This window comes from Westerdykella ornata (genome assembly GCF_010094085.1).
Source record: "Westerdykella ornata strain CBS 379.55 unplaced genomic scaffold EI97scaffold_1, whole genome shotgun sequence".
Taxonomy (NCBI): Eukaryota; Fungi; Ascomycota; class Dothideomycetes; order Pleosporales; family Sporormiaceae; genus Westerdykella; species Westerdykella ornata.
Window position 1 is genome coordinate 2,687,272 of NW_022986851.1, and position 16,112 is coordinate 2,703,383.

Here is a 16,112-nt window from a genome sequence, read left to right on the forward strand (position 1 = left end):
CGGCGATACGATGTGCTCTCGCTTTCGCGTCGGGAAGGGAGGGGTGGACCGTGCATTCACACCGCAGGAGGTTGGATCCATGGATCGTAAGAGCCAAAGGGAGCTCGACTTCCATGATCATTTTTCGATGTTGATTCGCACGAGATGAGACTGCTTGGGGAAGAGGCTTAATTCCTCCTAAACTTCTGTGCCATTGACTCCAAGTGCAACTTAATGCCCACCTCCCTTTTTCTCCTTTACCAGTCCGCCACCCCTTCGCACCCACTGCGCCCACACTTGCTCAATACTGCAATCCGGCATCTCTTGCTCCACTAATCCCCTCAGGAACTCCAGTTTCTCTTCCAGACCCGTGTCTTCCTCCTCTTTTCTCCACTGCACTCTCTTCCTACCCAGGATAGCAACATTCCGAGTCGAAGGGATCCGCAAGAACTCCTTTTCTGGGACGTAGCCCACTTCAGAAGCGATATACGCGAGGTAGCTGCACAGGGAGGCGTAAGCTGAGGGTTGTTTGCCGGGGTGGAGTTTCTTCTGTGTATCCTTCGTGGCAGTGGGATCAGAAGGAGCTGCAGAAGGAGTCGAAGAAGACGAAGTAGCAGTTGTCTTAAAGCGGGCACGGAATCGGGTTCCGCCAAAGTCATGACTGCAACAGGGAATGGCGAGGAAGGGGGAGGAGGAGAGGTGTGCGATTAGCGGAGTCCAGAGCGTAAGTTCGTCGGCGTGGTTGGAGATGATGAACGTGCCAGGCGGGAAGATGCCGTTGTGAGACGTGACTGCGGAGTTTGGGGATGTAGTGCCTGTTGGGGCGCTTGGTTCATTCCCGTCAGTGTCATTACGGGTACTAGACGTGCGCAGCGCCTCTGGCACGAGCAACATCTCCTTCAACTTCGCCTGAGTCTCCACATCAAACGTATCCCATGTTTTCCGTCTTCGAGCGTCGAAACCCCAGCCTCGCCATCCCTCGCGATTGAGAATAGAAACGAGTAGCCCATTCCCACAGCCGATATCCACAAAACCAGGGAAGTTCCTCGGCGCACGAAGTCGTCTTGCGTCCTGTCTCTGTTTCTCAGACTCCTCGTCGCCTTCGTCGTTCCTATCCCTCTTTCGGCTCCCCTCCTCTTCCCCATCCGCACCATACATATCCCCCCACACCTCGATCAAGAACGCCGCAATCCCCAAATCTTCAAAAACGTGCTTCTCTGCTGGTGTCTGCTCCACCCAGCCCTCCATCAATTCCTTTGCATATTTCCCCTTGAGCTCCACATAGCGATCTTGGAACCGCTTCTGCGAGATGATGACGTCGTGCTGCACGCGCTTTTGGTAACCTGCCATTCGTCCACGGGAGTGCTTGTGTATGATCTCGAGCATCTTGAGGGCGGTCCGGCTGAGACGAGTTGTGAGGGAGTGGGAATGGAAGAGGGTGTAGAAAAGGGACAGGGTGCCAGGGCTGGGGACGGACGTGGGAGAGGATGGGAGCCAGGTATAGAGGATCGCGAGTTGGCGGACGGTGGGATGGTAAAAGGGGATTTCTTCAGGCGTGGACGCGTGTGGTATGTATACTACCAGATACCTTTCCGCCTTCACAGTCTCCGTAGTTCCTGACTCCGGATTGGTGATGTTGATGGGTTCGTGGGAGATGAACAAGTGGCATGTCTGCAATAAGGGTGCATCAAGCTTTGGGTTTCGTGGTATGAGCTTGCGGACTACGGTCCATTCGAGTGCGTATCCGGGAAATCCTCCTGGAACGAGCAATGGCTGGTGGTCGGGTTTCAGGTGCTTGATGATGCGCGCTAGATCATGAGGATGCTGGGCAGCGGGGTTGTAAGAAGCGTCTGTGAAACTGGAGTACGAGAGCTCTGCCCGAGAAAGATATGACGCTGTCAAGTTGGGATTCTCGAGAAGATTACGAGAGACCTCGAGGAAGTACTGTGGGGGAAAAGTGGCCGGGACAGAGTTAATGAGGGTCCAAAGTTCAGGGGGCAGGCCGGTTTCGATCTGAGGTGCGGTATTGGAATCGAAGGGCTGGAACTTTTCACCATTCGGAGTTGCAGAGCATGCGGATGGATGTGTCTCGGCTGAAGCCATTAAGTTAGGTAATGAAGGAGATGGCGAGGGCGGCGCGGCCTGGTCATCTTCATTTTCTTGACAGGAAGAGCTCCTGCCGTCATCCTTCTCCATATGGAAGCTCCAGTTGCAGTCGATTGAAGTAGCAAACTTGGCGTAAACCAGATCACAACTCTTTCACGGAATCAGGTGCCTGGAGGATGATTCAGTGGATGAAAACTCTGCGCGCCGCCATTCTTAAACGATGCCGATACCTTCGGCATGGTAAATCGTGAGATGAGAAACAAATGAGGTAACCTACTGCATAATCCCGTGGGGGGCGGTGTCTTACTTGTTGGAGGTTGTGGTAGGCGGAGGGTTTGACTGGCGAGATAGTGGAACTGGTGCGGTGTTGTCGTCTGATTGGTTCATAGCCACCTTTCATTGTATGAAACCTAACTTTGCCCCTACCCTAGGGTTATAACAACAATAGATATTATATCAACGTAGTCGCTCGTAACCAGATACTGCTTCATCCTGCTTTGTAATCTTCCCTTCGTTACTACGCAACTTGAGACTTGCTCCCACTGTCTCCCCAACACGCAGCTTACAAGGAGCAAGCCTTGAGAAGCTCTTATCTATAGCAAGGGAGCACATGGTCTGTCCACGCGTGGATATATCAGATATATCACTCTCACTATGTTATAGGCTAATTTTGCAAGACAGACCTTGGATATTGCGGGTAGTCTATTTTTCAAACCATCACTGTCTATTGGTATACCCGCTCCTAGTCGACTATGCCGCTCCTTGATCGAGATTCTCTCATCTCGTCTAGGTTCTCCAACATTGCAATCATTTCAATTCCACTTTCACATGCTTCGCTATGTATCTTGAACCCATGAATCGTGGGAAACCACCGTCCCGCTCATATCTGCCCAAATAGCCCCAGCCATATCTCCCGCTGGCCCAAGGCTCCTACCGACCCCCCTTAGGCTTATGATCCTTATAATACAAGGACATCTGCAGCCCCGCCCTCTTGAATCCACACTTGATGTAAAATCCCTCGTTCGCAACCGAGCAATCGAGAATCGTCTTGTAGCACCCAAGTTTCTCCGCAATATGTTCCAAAGCGTTGATTATCCTGAGTCCGAGCTTCTTGCCCTGCTGATCCGTCGTCACTGCGATGTCTTCGATGTGGCCGACTTTGCCGAGCTCGTGGATGAATTTGCGTTCGATGAAGAGCGCGCCCGTGCCGACTATGCGCTTCGCGGAATCGGTTATGCAGATGATGAAGTATTCGTCGTTGCGCTTGGCCATCCAGTCGAATCGTTCGTTCCAACCCTTTTGAGAATGAAATCAGTTAATAAACTTACAAAGATAATGGCGATAGGAGGACGAGAGAGGCGGCAATCATACTTCTTCGGATATATTGCCGACCGTCGTAAGTGTAGTCAAAACATCAAGAACGCCTTCGTGATAGTCTTTCCGCTGGAGCGGTCGGCATGAGTACCCTTCGGGCAGCTTCGAGAGGACTTCTTCGGAGATGAGCGACGGGTCGAAGAGATAGGGATTATCGTTCGCGGTGGAATTTTCTGACGCCATGGTGGACTATTCAGCTGTGTTGATAGACTGGACGAGAATGACTCTCCCTGCGAAGAGCAATGGGCTGCCTGAATGTGTCCGGCGGTTGCAATTGAATGCCGGCGGTGTGAGAGCGCGCTGGGGGAGGGGGAGGGGTTATCGATAGCGAGAATCGGGTATGTGACTGCTTTCGGAAGATCCCAATGACGGGTAGAGTGAATCTACTTTCCGTATACACAGTTAATTATATAGAGAAGAAAGCTCGACCAAGAGTGCCGGTCGGAGGGAGCACATGTCCAAGACTTAGCATTCGGGCCTTCCACCAAGAAGTTCGGTCGTACTTGTTCCTGGATCTAAATATAGAACTGGCGTCACTTCGCCCAACCACCACAACTCACTACATCCATCGTGGTTATCTTCACTGGAGCCCAAGAAGGTCGCGGTGTTCAACTCTTCGCGGACAAGGCGCAGGAGTTGACATCGGCAAATCAATTATATTACCTTCAAACTATGTAGTCTGCCTCGAACACTTTGCTTCTCGTTGAAACTGCGAAATTACCAGCTTCTACAACAGACTTCAAGCATTTACCCTTCCCATTCTGAGAGGAAGATCGTCTGTTTTCCGATTAGTCTCCTTCCCAACACGTGCTCTTCACCTATTCCATGTACCAGTCTTGATGCGTCATTCACCCCCTTTTTACATGTTTCTTTGAAGAGCCCTCGCACGTTCCCTTTTACTTATCCGTATCCGTCTTCATTTCCTCCACAGTTATTCTCCTTCTCGTTCTCAAATATCTCTCATTACCTTGTAAACACCCTCCCCCTTCTCTGCTCCATCCCACCTGCACCCCCATATCCAAAGGCATCACCTCCACTCCCCTTCCTCATCTGCCTATAAACTTTCAACAACCCTTCCACATCCACCTCCTCGTCCTCCACCTCGAATCCCACTATCCATGCCAACGCCTCAGCGAGCTGCTTATTCTGTCTCTGAAGCACATTCACCTTCTGCTGCAGGGTTCTGATTTTGGCAGACGCGGCGTCGAGGCCCTCAGGGGCTGGGGCTTCGTTGCAACTCTTGATGACATTGTCCTCGCCTGATGGAGGACGGGCGACCGATGGAGGTTTGGCTTGTCTCTCCAGGCCTACCCCTTTGAGCTTCGCATTGCCATTCATGCCTGCATGCGCGAGGAGGAGTTGTTTCTTTACTCTTTCCAGATCTCTCAGTTTCCTTGCGCGTGTCTGTTCTTCTCTTGTCAAGAGTGGGTGCTCATGCACGGGGATTGGTTTTGCTTCAATGGGCGATCGTTTCGGACTTCTGGTCGCTGTCCTCTGACTCTCGTTTCCTTGCTCTTCTACCCGTTGCCACGAACTCTTCCCTTCAATGGCCCTCTCCACGGCTTCGCTTCCCAACGGATTCAACATCTCATCTGTCCACATTCCATCCCCCTTCTTGGCCTCACCTACAACAGCACAGCCCTCCAACTCTACCCTTCCCTTCACCCCAACGGCATCCTGCTCCTCAGGAGAGTACGGTATCACAATCCGCAAATGTTTCGCACCTCCCGACGTAATCATCTCCCTCGCACAAGCCGGCGTCTTCCTCACCACCGCCTCTTTCCGCTCCTTCTCCCGATCCCTGTGCGGCGACCCTTCGACACTGCCAACCCTCTTGGCGAGACTACTTTCGTTACTCTTCTTCCCCTTCTTGGCCGTTCCACTCCCACCTCCACTACCCACCCCTCTGACTTTAAAGATCCGAAAACCCCCTGCACCACCCCGCCTCTTCTCCGCCGCGCGGGACCGCCCCGCCGAAGCGTTCTCACTAGGCGGGCCCGTGTTCTTAAGATAATAACTCAAATCATTCAGCACGGCCGTCGCGGTCAAAGCCTCGTGGCCCAGAATCGGAGGTGCCATGCGGCCCAATCTACTGCTGCCGACACGCCCGACGACGAGGTTCGAAGGGATGCGTCCGTCCACGGTGCGGAGCTTGGGCATGTTAACCGGTTGCGGCCCATAGGGAGTTTCGTTGCCGCTGTTGCTTGCGATGCGATTGGTAGGGGAAGTGGGAGGGGAGAAGACGGCTGGGGTGCGCTGGGAGGGGGAGTACGGGGAGTATTGGCCTTTGGCGGCGGAAGTGAAGTCGCTGTCTCGGATGCCGGAGGTGGGAGAGGCGTGGGTTTGGGAGGGCGAGTGTGGGTTCTCTCCAGTGAGGCGATTGGGATTCCGGGATGGTAAGTCGGGCGTGTGGGAGACGGCTATGTCGTCGATGAGGAAGATTGGGGGTTGGTGCTCGGTTTTGGACTTCTGGGTCTTGTCTTCAGGAGTTGGTCGACGAGGTAGTGGGATGTGCTGCGTGGTGGGTGCGGAGGTTCCCGAGCACGTGGGATGGTCGGATGATTGGGGTGATGCAGTGGATGCTGAAGCCTGGCTGTCGAAGTACGATTGTAAGGCTAGAAGAGGGGGAGAGTCGGGATCCTGTCCTTCTGCTCCTGGTTCTGCGTCGTCTTCGACATCTACCGTGCCTCCTCTTTCTTCGCCAACAGCGGGTTCCTCTTGAGCCACCATGTGCTGCGTATAGGCATCGGTCTCCCTATCAGCCTCCCGTCTATGCATCGCAACCCACGGTTCCAGGGGCGAGTGTCTACCACTACCCATCGCCTTCAACGACTCAATCGCCGGAACGGAAATCTTGAAAGGCGTCTGTCTCCGTCTTCTCTTCAGTTTTCTGTTACTATGGGCATCCTTCTGCTGGTACCTTGCGGGAGTCGTGGCAGAACCACTCGACACCCTTTCAGAACGCTCGCTCTCCGAAGCTTCACCCTCCTCTACCGCGCGTGTCGACTGCTCGGGGAACGTGACCAGCACGGGGTTACTCGACAGCGGCCCCGGCATCTCCCCCATTCTCAAGAACTGCGAATTCTTCGAAATCTCAGAGCCCCTGTCCCTCTCCGTCTCCCTCTCCTTCCCTTCACTGCCCGCCGCTGTCCCGGTCTCACTCTCCACACCCATCTCCAACCCCTCCTTCCTCAACGCCTCGCTCAGGCTCCAATCCCTCGGCGGAGACTGATGCCAATACTGCGTCCAGCTAGCCGTCTTCCTCGTCCCTGCTCCAGTAGCATCGCCCGACGTGTCGATACCTAGACCCATGGTTGTGGCCTTTGCTTTCTTCCTGAGTTCGAAGCGGCGCGGTGTGTGATTCACGAAAGAGGCGCCCTTTCGACGTCGCTGTTGTTGTACTTCTGGGAGAAATGGGGAGAGGTGCGCGTCGATAGATGGGTAGTCAGTCCCTTGTTTGTAGGGAGTCGAAACAGTAGCAGTAGTTGTTGTTGTACTTGCGATCGAGCCCGTCCTCTCTTTCGCCTTTCCCTTGCTCTTCAGCGCTGAAGGTGTACTACTTTCTCGCTCTTCCAACCCGGTGCCGGTAGCACCACCAGCGAATTCCAAAGCACTGATCCCCGGATGCCCGAACGACATCTGAATCTCCTTCGCCCAAGACGATCTAAGCCCAAATGCGGGACCGGTGTCGAGGTGAAGGCGTGGAAGCATCTACCAGTGAAACAGTAATGGCTCTGTAGCTGACCGAGCCAAAAAAGTGCGGATGAGATGAGTAGGCGACGAGGGAATATATGGATGCACAGCTGTGACTGGAGCAGACCAATTTCTCGGAGATGAGGAAGCGAATCGATGAAAAGCAGTGGACATGCAGTGCAGGGTGCAGCTGTGCAGGAGAATATCCTACAACTACCCGTCCCAGCCAGCCTCCAGCTCCAGATCCCAGCTTTCTCTCCCCACGCACCCATCTCGACATCTTCTGCTCGTGTACTTCGTACAACGTCACGCGCCCTGGAGACGCAGCAGCGCCGTACTACTTCTCCTCACCCCATCTGTACGCTAGTACTACACACGCCATCTCGTCCTTGTTACACGGCTACCTTCTTCTTCTTCTTCTTCTTTCTCAGTCCTGTCTCTGGGAAACTTGGGACTCTGGATCTCGTGCCGCTCAAGTCCGGAAAGCTTGACGCGCGTAGCCGGGGATGCCTTGGATGGGGTTGCAACGAGCTGCATTGCTGCAGTCGTAATTTGTAGATTTGTACACAGCGGTTTGGAGACGGCCGTCGGCAGTGTAGTGCATGCTGTACCTATGTAGGTGGATAAGTACAATGTGCATGTCTCGTCCTATGATCGTGGTGCGGATTTCTGTGACATTTCCCTTTCTTTTTTGGAGAGAGGGATACAGTGCAAACAAAGCTACAAGAGTAAGAAAGAAAGAAGAAGCCATAGTACTCCGTACTATGTATGTGTACCTAATCGTCCTCAGCTCCTCTGGTCTGCTGCTGCTTAGCGTCACAACTGGTATTAGATGGAAGAAGACTAGAACCAGAGATCCCGAGTACCTCAAAGTACCACAGCAGCGCAAGTGCTCGGCTAGCTGAAGGAGGTACACACTATGCACCTTGAACCGTGTACGTGCTTGTACAAGCGTACGTTTTAGACACCCAGATGAAACGAGCATGAACGGTACCTAGGCAGACCAACATCTGGACCAAATGGTCTACGTGCATCAAGGACCCTGGATACGCAAGGGAGGAGGAGCAGTCAAGGCAAGACTACTCAGAAGGGATGGCGATTGGACGCTGGATACTGAGTGTCACGCTTCGCAGCGGTGCGACGTCGAGTGCGTCGTACAGGACCAGATGTTCGCTCACCGTTAGCATCTTAGCACAAAGAGCTGACGACTTGGGCAGGGTTGGATGGCTGGAGCTGGTCGGCAGCTGGTATACTGTGTAGCATTGCATGCCACTGCCACTGCCTCTGCCACTGCACCCAGCACCCAGCATCCAGCATCCTTCACCTCCATAGCCCATGGGTAAGCGTCCCAAGACCCATACTGTGGAGCCCAGAAACTGCAACCCCTTGGGAACCTTGGAAAGCAGACCACCGAAAGCCAGGTCCAAGGCGTTCCGACAACCAGGCCCTCCCAGCGTTCTCCCGAGAAAGATGTTTCCGGACAGGAATGGAGGCCAGCCAGAGTCATTCCCTGGGTCGTATGTCACTCCCACGTATTATCGTGCACGATGCATCATCACCATGTGCACGCCACTTCGACGAACGCAATCCGCGCCTGTCCTCGAACGCCGCACTTAGAGTACGCAGTCCGAGCAGTGGACATCTAAACTCCTAGAAATATACCCGCACCAGATACTTTACATATTCCGTCCCTTCCCTTTTTCACCTTCCACGCTAAGTCGCTATGTCGCCAGCATGCATGGACTCACCCCTTACCGAAGTCCAAAACGCCCAAAAATGCCCCATGCCAACATATAGAGATACATCCCGTCCATTCCCCGAGAAGAAGCAGTGGAAGAATAACATATGCCCACAAAACGCCTCCATCGCTAAGCAGATGCAATGATACTTTCTCGCAAACCCCATTCAACCCATCTTCGGCTTCTTCACCGGTTGTCTCTGCATCAACGGGTTCGCCGGCTCCCTTTTCCTCCTCCTAATCTTTGGCGGCCCCGCGGCCGTCATTTTCCCAAGCACATCCCCCGGCACCGGCTCCCTCTTCTCCATCCCCTTCCCCTCCTCTGGCATGGGCGTCGTGCTCGCACTTCCGGTTCCAAGGGTTGCTTCGCCTGCGGCTGCGGGCGTGGAGACGCCGCTCGCTGTGGTCGGGGAACGGGAACCAGGACCCGCGTCTAGCATATCGATGTCGGAGTCGGAGTCGGGATGAGGGCGTTTACCGTTTGCGTTCGGCTTTACATCCGAGGACACATCATCCATCTTGTGATCTTCTCGCTTGACAGCGACTGCGGCTTTCGTGTTAGGCAGACCGAGCAACTCATTCGTAAACTCAGTCTCGCTCTTGATGACCGGCATCCAGCGCTTCTTCTCGTTGCCACCCGCACTTCCCGCCTCGACTTCCTTCTTGACTCTCTGCACCATTTCATGCTTAACTTCCTGCTTCGCCGGCTCATACTCCTCTTTAGGCGCCGGAAATGCACTTGAATGTCTCGACAACATCCCCAGCACATCCCCCTCCGTGTACCGTCCTCTGGCCCTCGCATCCTCGACCAACTTCCTCCAGAACTCCCCCCTCATGAGCGACTGCGAGTTCCCAAGGACCCAGAGAGAGCTCTTTGCGCGTGTCAACCCGACATTCATACGCCGAATATCCTGCAAGAAGCCGATACCCCCGGCGGGGCTCGCGCGCACGCACGAGAAGATGATGACCTCGCTCTCGCGCCCCTGAAAAGCGTCCGTGGTGTTGAAATCCACATCTTCCAGAATCATGGGACCATATTGCTGCGAGAATCGCTTCTTGAGTTCGGCAAGTTGACTCTTGTAAGGTGTGATGATGCCGATTTTGCTCTTGAAGTCGAATTCTCGGTAGTCGGATGTCAGACGCTTGTACAATTGTAGGGCGATATTGATTTCGGCGATGTTGATGAGTGAGTGGCCTTTGGGGGCTGCTTGGTGCTGGCCTTGGACATCGTAGAAGCGATAGGGGCCGAGGAGTTTGCTTGCGTGCCACGGGCGCCTGCGGAGACTGGCCATGTCCTCTCCGTCCAGAAGCTTTCCGTCGTAGAAGGTCTGGCTGGGGAAAAGACTGATATCCGGATGCATACGGTACTGTGTGTCGAGGAGATGTACATCGCCGGGATGGTTAGTCTGCATGCGGACGAACAAGCTCTGCTCGTACTGGAATCGCGAGGCTTGTTTAGAGAAGACGGTCGGCGGGAGCTGTTTCGGATCTCCGACGAGGATGCATTTCGCGCAGCCGTACTTGAGTGGGATGAGGGCGCTCATTTCAACACACTGAGCGGCCTCATCCACGACTACCGTTTCGAACTCGATGCTGAGACCCTGGAACATTTCATGACCGCTGCCACTGAGCGTCGCGCAAATAACATGCGCTTCGCCTAAAATATGCTCCTGTGCTCGCCTCCTATTAAGCTCGGCAGTTCGATTTGCGTGCTTCTCCTCATCCTTCACGTTATCAATCCTCGTGCCCAGAGTGGCCTTCTGCTTCCGTAGGTGATTCAAATCTTCTTGAAGTTTTGAAGCATCCGGTCCTTTGACGAGTCCCGCATTGAGATGCTCCTGTATCTGCCGGACCTGCTCCGATATTTTCTTGTGTTCATCAAATAGCTTACGCTTTGCGTCCGCATCATTGCTATTGTTGCCGGTAACACCAAGTCTCTTATTCACGAGCTCTTCCAGCGTGACATCTTGCACATTCGCATTGATGGCATCGCTGCGACCGATGCGTACAATGTTGACTTTCCGCTCCTCGCCCCTCAGAGTCTTGATACCCTGCTTGAAACGCATGACCAACTCGTCGACGGCGGCGTTGCTAGGAGCGCAGACCAGAAGCTTCTTACCGCCTCCTGGACGGCCGAGCTGGCGAAGGCTGTCCGACAAGATCGCTCCAACAATGGCGACGATGGTTTTGGTCTTTCCTGAGCCGGGGGGGCTACAAATATTCAGCTTTCAGTCGTTCACAGCTAGGGAGATGGAAAACTTACCCCTGGATCAGCGTAAACGCATCATTATCAATAGCGGACTTGATCGCCTTCGCCTGCGCCTTGTTCACATTATAATTCTCAATCAGCGGATTCAGCTGATGGTCCTGATACGTCAGAAGCGGGGACGGCTTCGCGCGAATAATCTCATCGCAGAGATCATAGAACTGCAGGCCAGAAAGGGAAGCATACTCGCGCTCTAGAGGCGTAATCGATTGAATCTTCGAGCCATAAACAGTCCCATTTGGGCTCAAAGTAGACAACATCGGCGTATTCAGAGTAACGCGATACGACACTTCCAGATGGGCCTGTTTCCGCTGCACGCGGAAGACACGAGCCAGACAGTAGCGATCTTCGGCAGAGGGCATCTTGGATTGCGAAAGGAGCACGATGTCTCCCTCCGAGATACCTAGGTCCTTGTTCTCGACATGCGTCATGGTACTGCTGATTTCGTAGAAGTCGTCTACCCGGGCGCGCGACACGAGGCGGATCTCATAAGGCTTGATGCTGTTCTCCTCTCTGGACTTGACGAAGCCTGACCACGCTTCCAAGGTAAGCAGAGGCTCAAAGGTGTTTTGATAGTCATTGGGCGTCCGGAACGTGTTCGGGACCGCGGAGTAAATTGCAGGGTTCGAATTAGGTGGGTAGTCGCCTTCATGGAAATAGTCCCAGCTGAGGATAACCTTGTGCAGCGGAGTAAGATCGGGCGCCAAACGAGCACGCATATCCTTGAACGATCTTTGCACCCGCTTCTTCTTGACTGGCATCTGGACCTTCAGCTCGTTCACGATGTTCGTCTTAGGGCCACTGGCAGACTTATTATCGTTCTTGATACCGAAGAGCTCCTCGTCCCAATCGTCCTCATCCTCGCCAGACTCTTCTGACGAATGCATAAGTCCCTCTCCTTTGGGAGCTTGCTCTTTACCCAGCACACCGAGTCCCTCCAATCCTGAACCCGCTTCCGCAGTATGTTCGGAAAGTCCCTTCGCCTTCTTGATCTTCGCTAAAGTCGCTGCCTTCTCAGCCTTCTGCTTTTCTATTGCCTGCTTCCGTTTCCTCAAGAATTCCGCCTGCGCGGCAGACTTGGTCTTTTCTTCTGCGGCCTTCGCCTGTGCACGTATCGCCTCTCTTCTCTCGCGGAAGGCGTCTGCAGTCCTCGAAGCTTCGGCCAGAAGTCGTGCACTCACCTCCTTTTGCTCTGTCTTGGCGTCGGCCACAGCACCACCGGCGCTTGATATCCACTGTTTCACTGAGCCCTGCTTTGTCTGCTTGACAGGCTCTTCAACCTTGGCGAGCGGACGGCCCAGATGGATTTCCAGTGCACGCTGTAGCTCGGCTTCCTGCTGCTTGCTGAGCTTGGCCTTGACGTCTCCTGAAAGTACTCGTTCCACGTAGGAAAGCGTATCCGGATTGACTTCGATAGCGACTTTCTGTAATCGCACCAGGAGTTTGCTGATCAGTGTGACTGATTTGCTAGACAGATACTCGTCTCTCAATCGGAGCCAGCCAGCCATGCCGTCCATAGTTTTTGCGGGACAATCCAGCAGCTCCTTTAGTATGCCCGGCACCTCTCTATCTCCGGCCAAACCATCCTTCAGCGCGGTGGCCAAAATACTGCACTGGTCAAAGAGCTGATCGGCAAACTGCATGGTATCGCGGCAGAAGTGCATCATGACCGTCTTGTCGTAGAAACCCAGGTTGCTCCAATCTTCCGTCGTTCTAAAAATCATGGTAAGTGTATCCCACAAACTTTTCCATAAGCTGATTGTAACTGAGGCTTCGTCCGAGTGAAGGGTCCGAGAGCGTAGTATTCCATCCTGCGAGTTACACATAACGTCGATAATATCCGAGCATGCTTTTACCATGCTAGGAGCCGGTGAGAACGCCTTTTTACGTCTGATTTGACGACATGACTCTGAAATACCGTACAGGGAATTCTTGTAGTAAGCCCTAAGGATATGCTGGATAGCATCCCGACGCTCATCTTGAGTGCTAATGACCTTGAGCAACTCGACGGAAGAGTTACGAGTTTCCTCAGTAGACGAGAAGAGTGTGGATATGATGGCGCTTGCGGCTGCAGGCTGCTCAAACAAAGCAGCCAGCTTGGCAGGGTCAAACTCGGCCAGTCGATCGATTATCTCTGTTATGGATTGGGATAATAGTTTGAACCTGTCATTGAAATGCCGTACCGTAGGAGGTATTTTTTGGACAGAGGGCTTCATCAAAAGAGGCTCCAACCCGATCAAATTCCTACCGGCGATAAGGAGCGATGTAGCGAGCTCAATCCGCGTGGAATCAATTGCAGTGAGGACAGCCTCCCATATTGGCCTAGAAGGGGGCGTCTCCGTAGGCGAGGGCTTCTGCGCAGTTATCAATTGGCGCTCCACGGCCAGCGACTGCGACTCCAATGTAAAGGCCTGATGAATCATGGACATGGCCAGACGCGGCGTACCCTGGTTCTGCTCGCTACCAAGCCCCTTCAAACTGTTGACAATGGGCTGAATGTGAGCGGAGAGGAGTTCGAGCATTCCGTTGACAGTGGGCTGCCCAACAAAGTTGGACAGCAATTTCCCCTCATTCATCTTCTCGAAGGAGTAATTCAGTATACGGAGGCCTTCTTTCAGGCACCGTGCTCTGGAAACCGGGGGAAAGGATACGGTCTGATATCGGCTTAAGAGAAAGTTAGAGGAAGCCTTACATGCCGGAGTCAAGTTTGTGGCTTTGGCGATAGACAGGAGGAAAGGGGTGATCCAGATGAAAGCGTGATCAAGGTCATCAATGTGTTTTTGATCACCCTCTCCAGCGGCGAAAAGTACCTGTTTAAGCATGGGTCCGTTGAGGATCTGTTCTACAACAGCGGCTGTAGAAGGAGTAATGGCATCCATAGCATCCCAGAAATCGGTTGGGGATAATTCCAACAGCCGAGTGATTGTCGCCAGTAGGTCAAGAAATCCTTCGGATCTCAGAGAAAGATGATCTAAGATGAGTTTGAAGAAGTCAATCTCTAGCCCCCTGATTGAATTCGTCACGATCTCCTTATCCACCTTGGCGAGGATCAATCTCATCCCGAACCAAAAGTGCGTGGTGAAAGGGAGGTCGAGATTCGTCATCTGCACCCTCATCATGGCATCCAAAAGGTGGTCACGTACCGCCCAGTCGAACTCCGATGGCAGGACGTTCCTTTTCATGCTTGACCACGCATTAATAGCCCAGTCCCGACGGTATTGGTTGTTTGAAAAGAGAAAACGGGTCATGGCAGGTAAGACCGTGGGTAGCTTAAGTCGCTTCTTTGTCTGAACCATCTGAAAGGGACCATCGAAATGCTTCTGCAACAGTTCTTCATTACGGATGAGGGCGTCACAGCTTAGAGCCTCGAAGAAGGCGTAGGTAGATTCGTTCGAAAGAATGCGCACACTCCTCTTTTTCGGGTCCGTAGCCTCCAGGACGGCCGTAGCCTCATCCAGACCGCTCGTTATCCGCTTGAGGCAGATGCCATCCACGACGCGGAGGAAATCGGCAATATTCCCGTCGTCATATTGCCTACGTGAGGGTCAGTATCCGTCACCGTACATGACAAAATCACATACTCCTCCAGCCTAGACCGCCATTCTGCCCTTGACTGATGAAAGACACGCACGCAGACGTCACACGATGTCATGAGTCCCTGCACCCGCTCCGTTATCCAAGCTTTGAAAGTCTCAGCCTCTTCCCCGTCAAATGCCAGGATTTGGAGAGCGTCGAAGGCGAGCCATTTCCGCTCCTGCGCCTGCTGTATCTTGTCCTTCCGCTCTGCTATGATGGCCGGATCCGTCTCCGGTGGTTGACCGGCGAGGTCTTCGTCGAGATACGCTGAGGGGTCATCTCCCACACGGGGGCAGAAGAGGTGGAGGTCGCTGGGAAGAGCTCTGAGCTCACTGTCAAAGAAGAAAAAGCATTAGCGAAGGTCCTTGAGCCAGTACACAGGCGACCACCTACTTGATACGCTCCAGGACGTGGGCCATTGCCCAGCAGGAGCGTCTCCCCGCAGGGCTTGTAGATGGCGGCTGGCAGGTCTATGGAGGAGTATTTGGCATGAATCGCCCTAGGCTTGTACGTTCTGCCAGTCACCAACTATATCGAGCGTCTATCTATCTAAAGGTGAAGGGGAAGAAGGTGCGAATGCAAAACCCGGGCCCCAGAATCTCGGGCCTGGGAAGGAAAGTCCGTGAACCCAAACCGCTCAGGCTTTAGGCTCCAAAGGAGAGTGAAATGAAAGGCTTTTCAGACTGCGGGTTAGTGTAGAGAGGTGCCGCAGTGGGATGTGAGAGGGGTGGTAAAGGTTGAAGAAGAAAGCCGAGTGTGTGGTCAAAGAAACCCGGAAGACGCGACGCGAGAGGTGCATTTAAGATCGATCGCGCACGTGCTAGCGCTCTCCCAACGCCCCAGACCTCACCGCCACAGTTTGACAAGGCCCACTCCGCCACAGACTATGGCAACGCTGGTAAGAGGATGCAAGGCTTCACGAGTATACGCGTAGGAGTCATCTTTCGATCTCGTGTAGATGTGTAGGTGTTTTCTTTATGCGTCACTGTTGAATTAAATCAGAAGTTACGCTGACGTGGCACAGTGTATGAGAAAATCAGTCACCGGCCTATTCACCACATATACATGCAATCGCTATCCCTGCACTGCGCCTCGCCTCGTATCCACGCGCGGCCACTCCAAGCGTCCATACAACACCGTCTTCAGCTAATGCAGAATGATATATAACTCACGAAGAAACAGGACAAGGAAAGCATCCGCGAAGAGAAGCGAGTATGATAGATTGCAAGAAATAGAGGGAGTGCGAGGACTAAGGATAAGTAACAGACAAAAACAACGCCGTATGCCCAATAACCCCTAGGATAAGATGAAAATGCACCCACAAGCAGACTCCCCCAAGTGCGGAGCAGGTCTCCAACAAAGAGAAGAACAAGGTAAAAC

General features: G+C 53.4%; 5 protein-coding genes across 5 annotated transcripts; all 5 read right to left on the reverse strand.

The window, feature by feature from the left end:
- Positions 1–157: 157 nt before the first annotated feature.
- Positions 158–2,407, reverse strand: EI97DRAFT_429609 (DUF1613-domain-containing protein). The gene is made up of 2 exons (XM_033797482.1): positions 2,363–2,407; positions 158–2,254 (listed from the first exon to the last, which is right to left on the reverse strand). The coding sequence occupies exon 2, from the start codon at positions 2,080–2,082 to the stop codon at positions 211–213; it is 1,872 nt and encodes a 623-aa protein (XP_033659143.1). The 5' UTR covers positions 2,083–2,254; positions 2,363–2,407; the 3' UTR covers positions 158–210.
- Positions 2,408–2,732: 325 nt separating this feature from the next.
- EI97DRAFT_429611 (glucosamine 6-phosphate N-acetyltransferas-like protein) lies at positions 2,733–3,920 on the reverse strand. The gene is made up of 2 exons (XM_033797483.1): positions 3,457–3,920; positions 2,733–3,381 (listed from the first exon to the last, which is right to left on the reverse strand). The coding sequence occupies exons 1-2, from the start codon at positions 3,640–3,642 to the stop codon at positions 3,016–3,018; spliced, it is 552 nt and encodes a 183-aa protein (XP_033659144.1). The 5' UTR covers positions 3,643–3,920; the 3' UTR covers positions 2,733–3,015.
- A 502-nt stretch (positions 3,921–4,422) lies between these two features.
- Positions 4,423–7,098, reverse strand: EI97DRAFT_438929 (uncharacterized protein; the record flags this gene model as incomplete). Its single annotated transcript, XM_033799525.1, has 1 exon — positions 4,423–7,098. One exon carries the CDS (start codon positions 7,096–7,098, stop codon positions 4,423–4,425), a length of 2,676 nt encoding a protein of 891 aa, XP_033659145.1.
- A 299-nt stretch (positions 7,099–7,397) lies between these two features.
- Positions 7,398–8,234, reverse strand: EI97DRAFT_34518 (uncharacterized protein). The gene has a single exon (XM_033794774.1). The coding sequence runs from the start codon at positions 8,135–8,137 to the stop codon at positions 7,625–7,627; it is 513 nt and encodes a 170-aa protein (XP_033659146.1). The 5' UTR covers positions 8,138–8,234; the 3' UTR covers positions 7,398–7,624.
- A 624-nt stretch (positions 8,235–8,858) lies between these two features.
- On the reverse strand, positions 8,859–15,260 carry EI97DRAFT_34516 (uncharacterized protein). The gene is made up of 4 exons (XM_033794773.1): positions 15,126–15,260; positions 14,738–15,064; positions 11,154–14,690; positions 8,859–11,101 (listed from the first exon to the last, which is right to left on the reverse strand). Exons 1-4 carry the CDS (start codon positions 15,149–15,151, stop codon positions 9,058–9,060), a joined length of 5,934 nt encoding a protein of 1,977 aa, XP_033659147.1. The 5' UTR covers positions 15,152–15,260; the 3' UTR covers positions 8,859–9,057.
- Between the last annotated feature and the right edge of the window lie 852 nt (positions 15,261–16,112).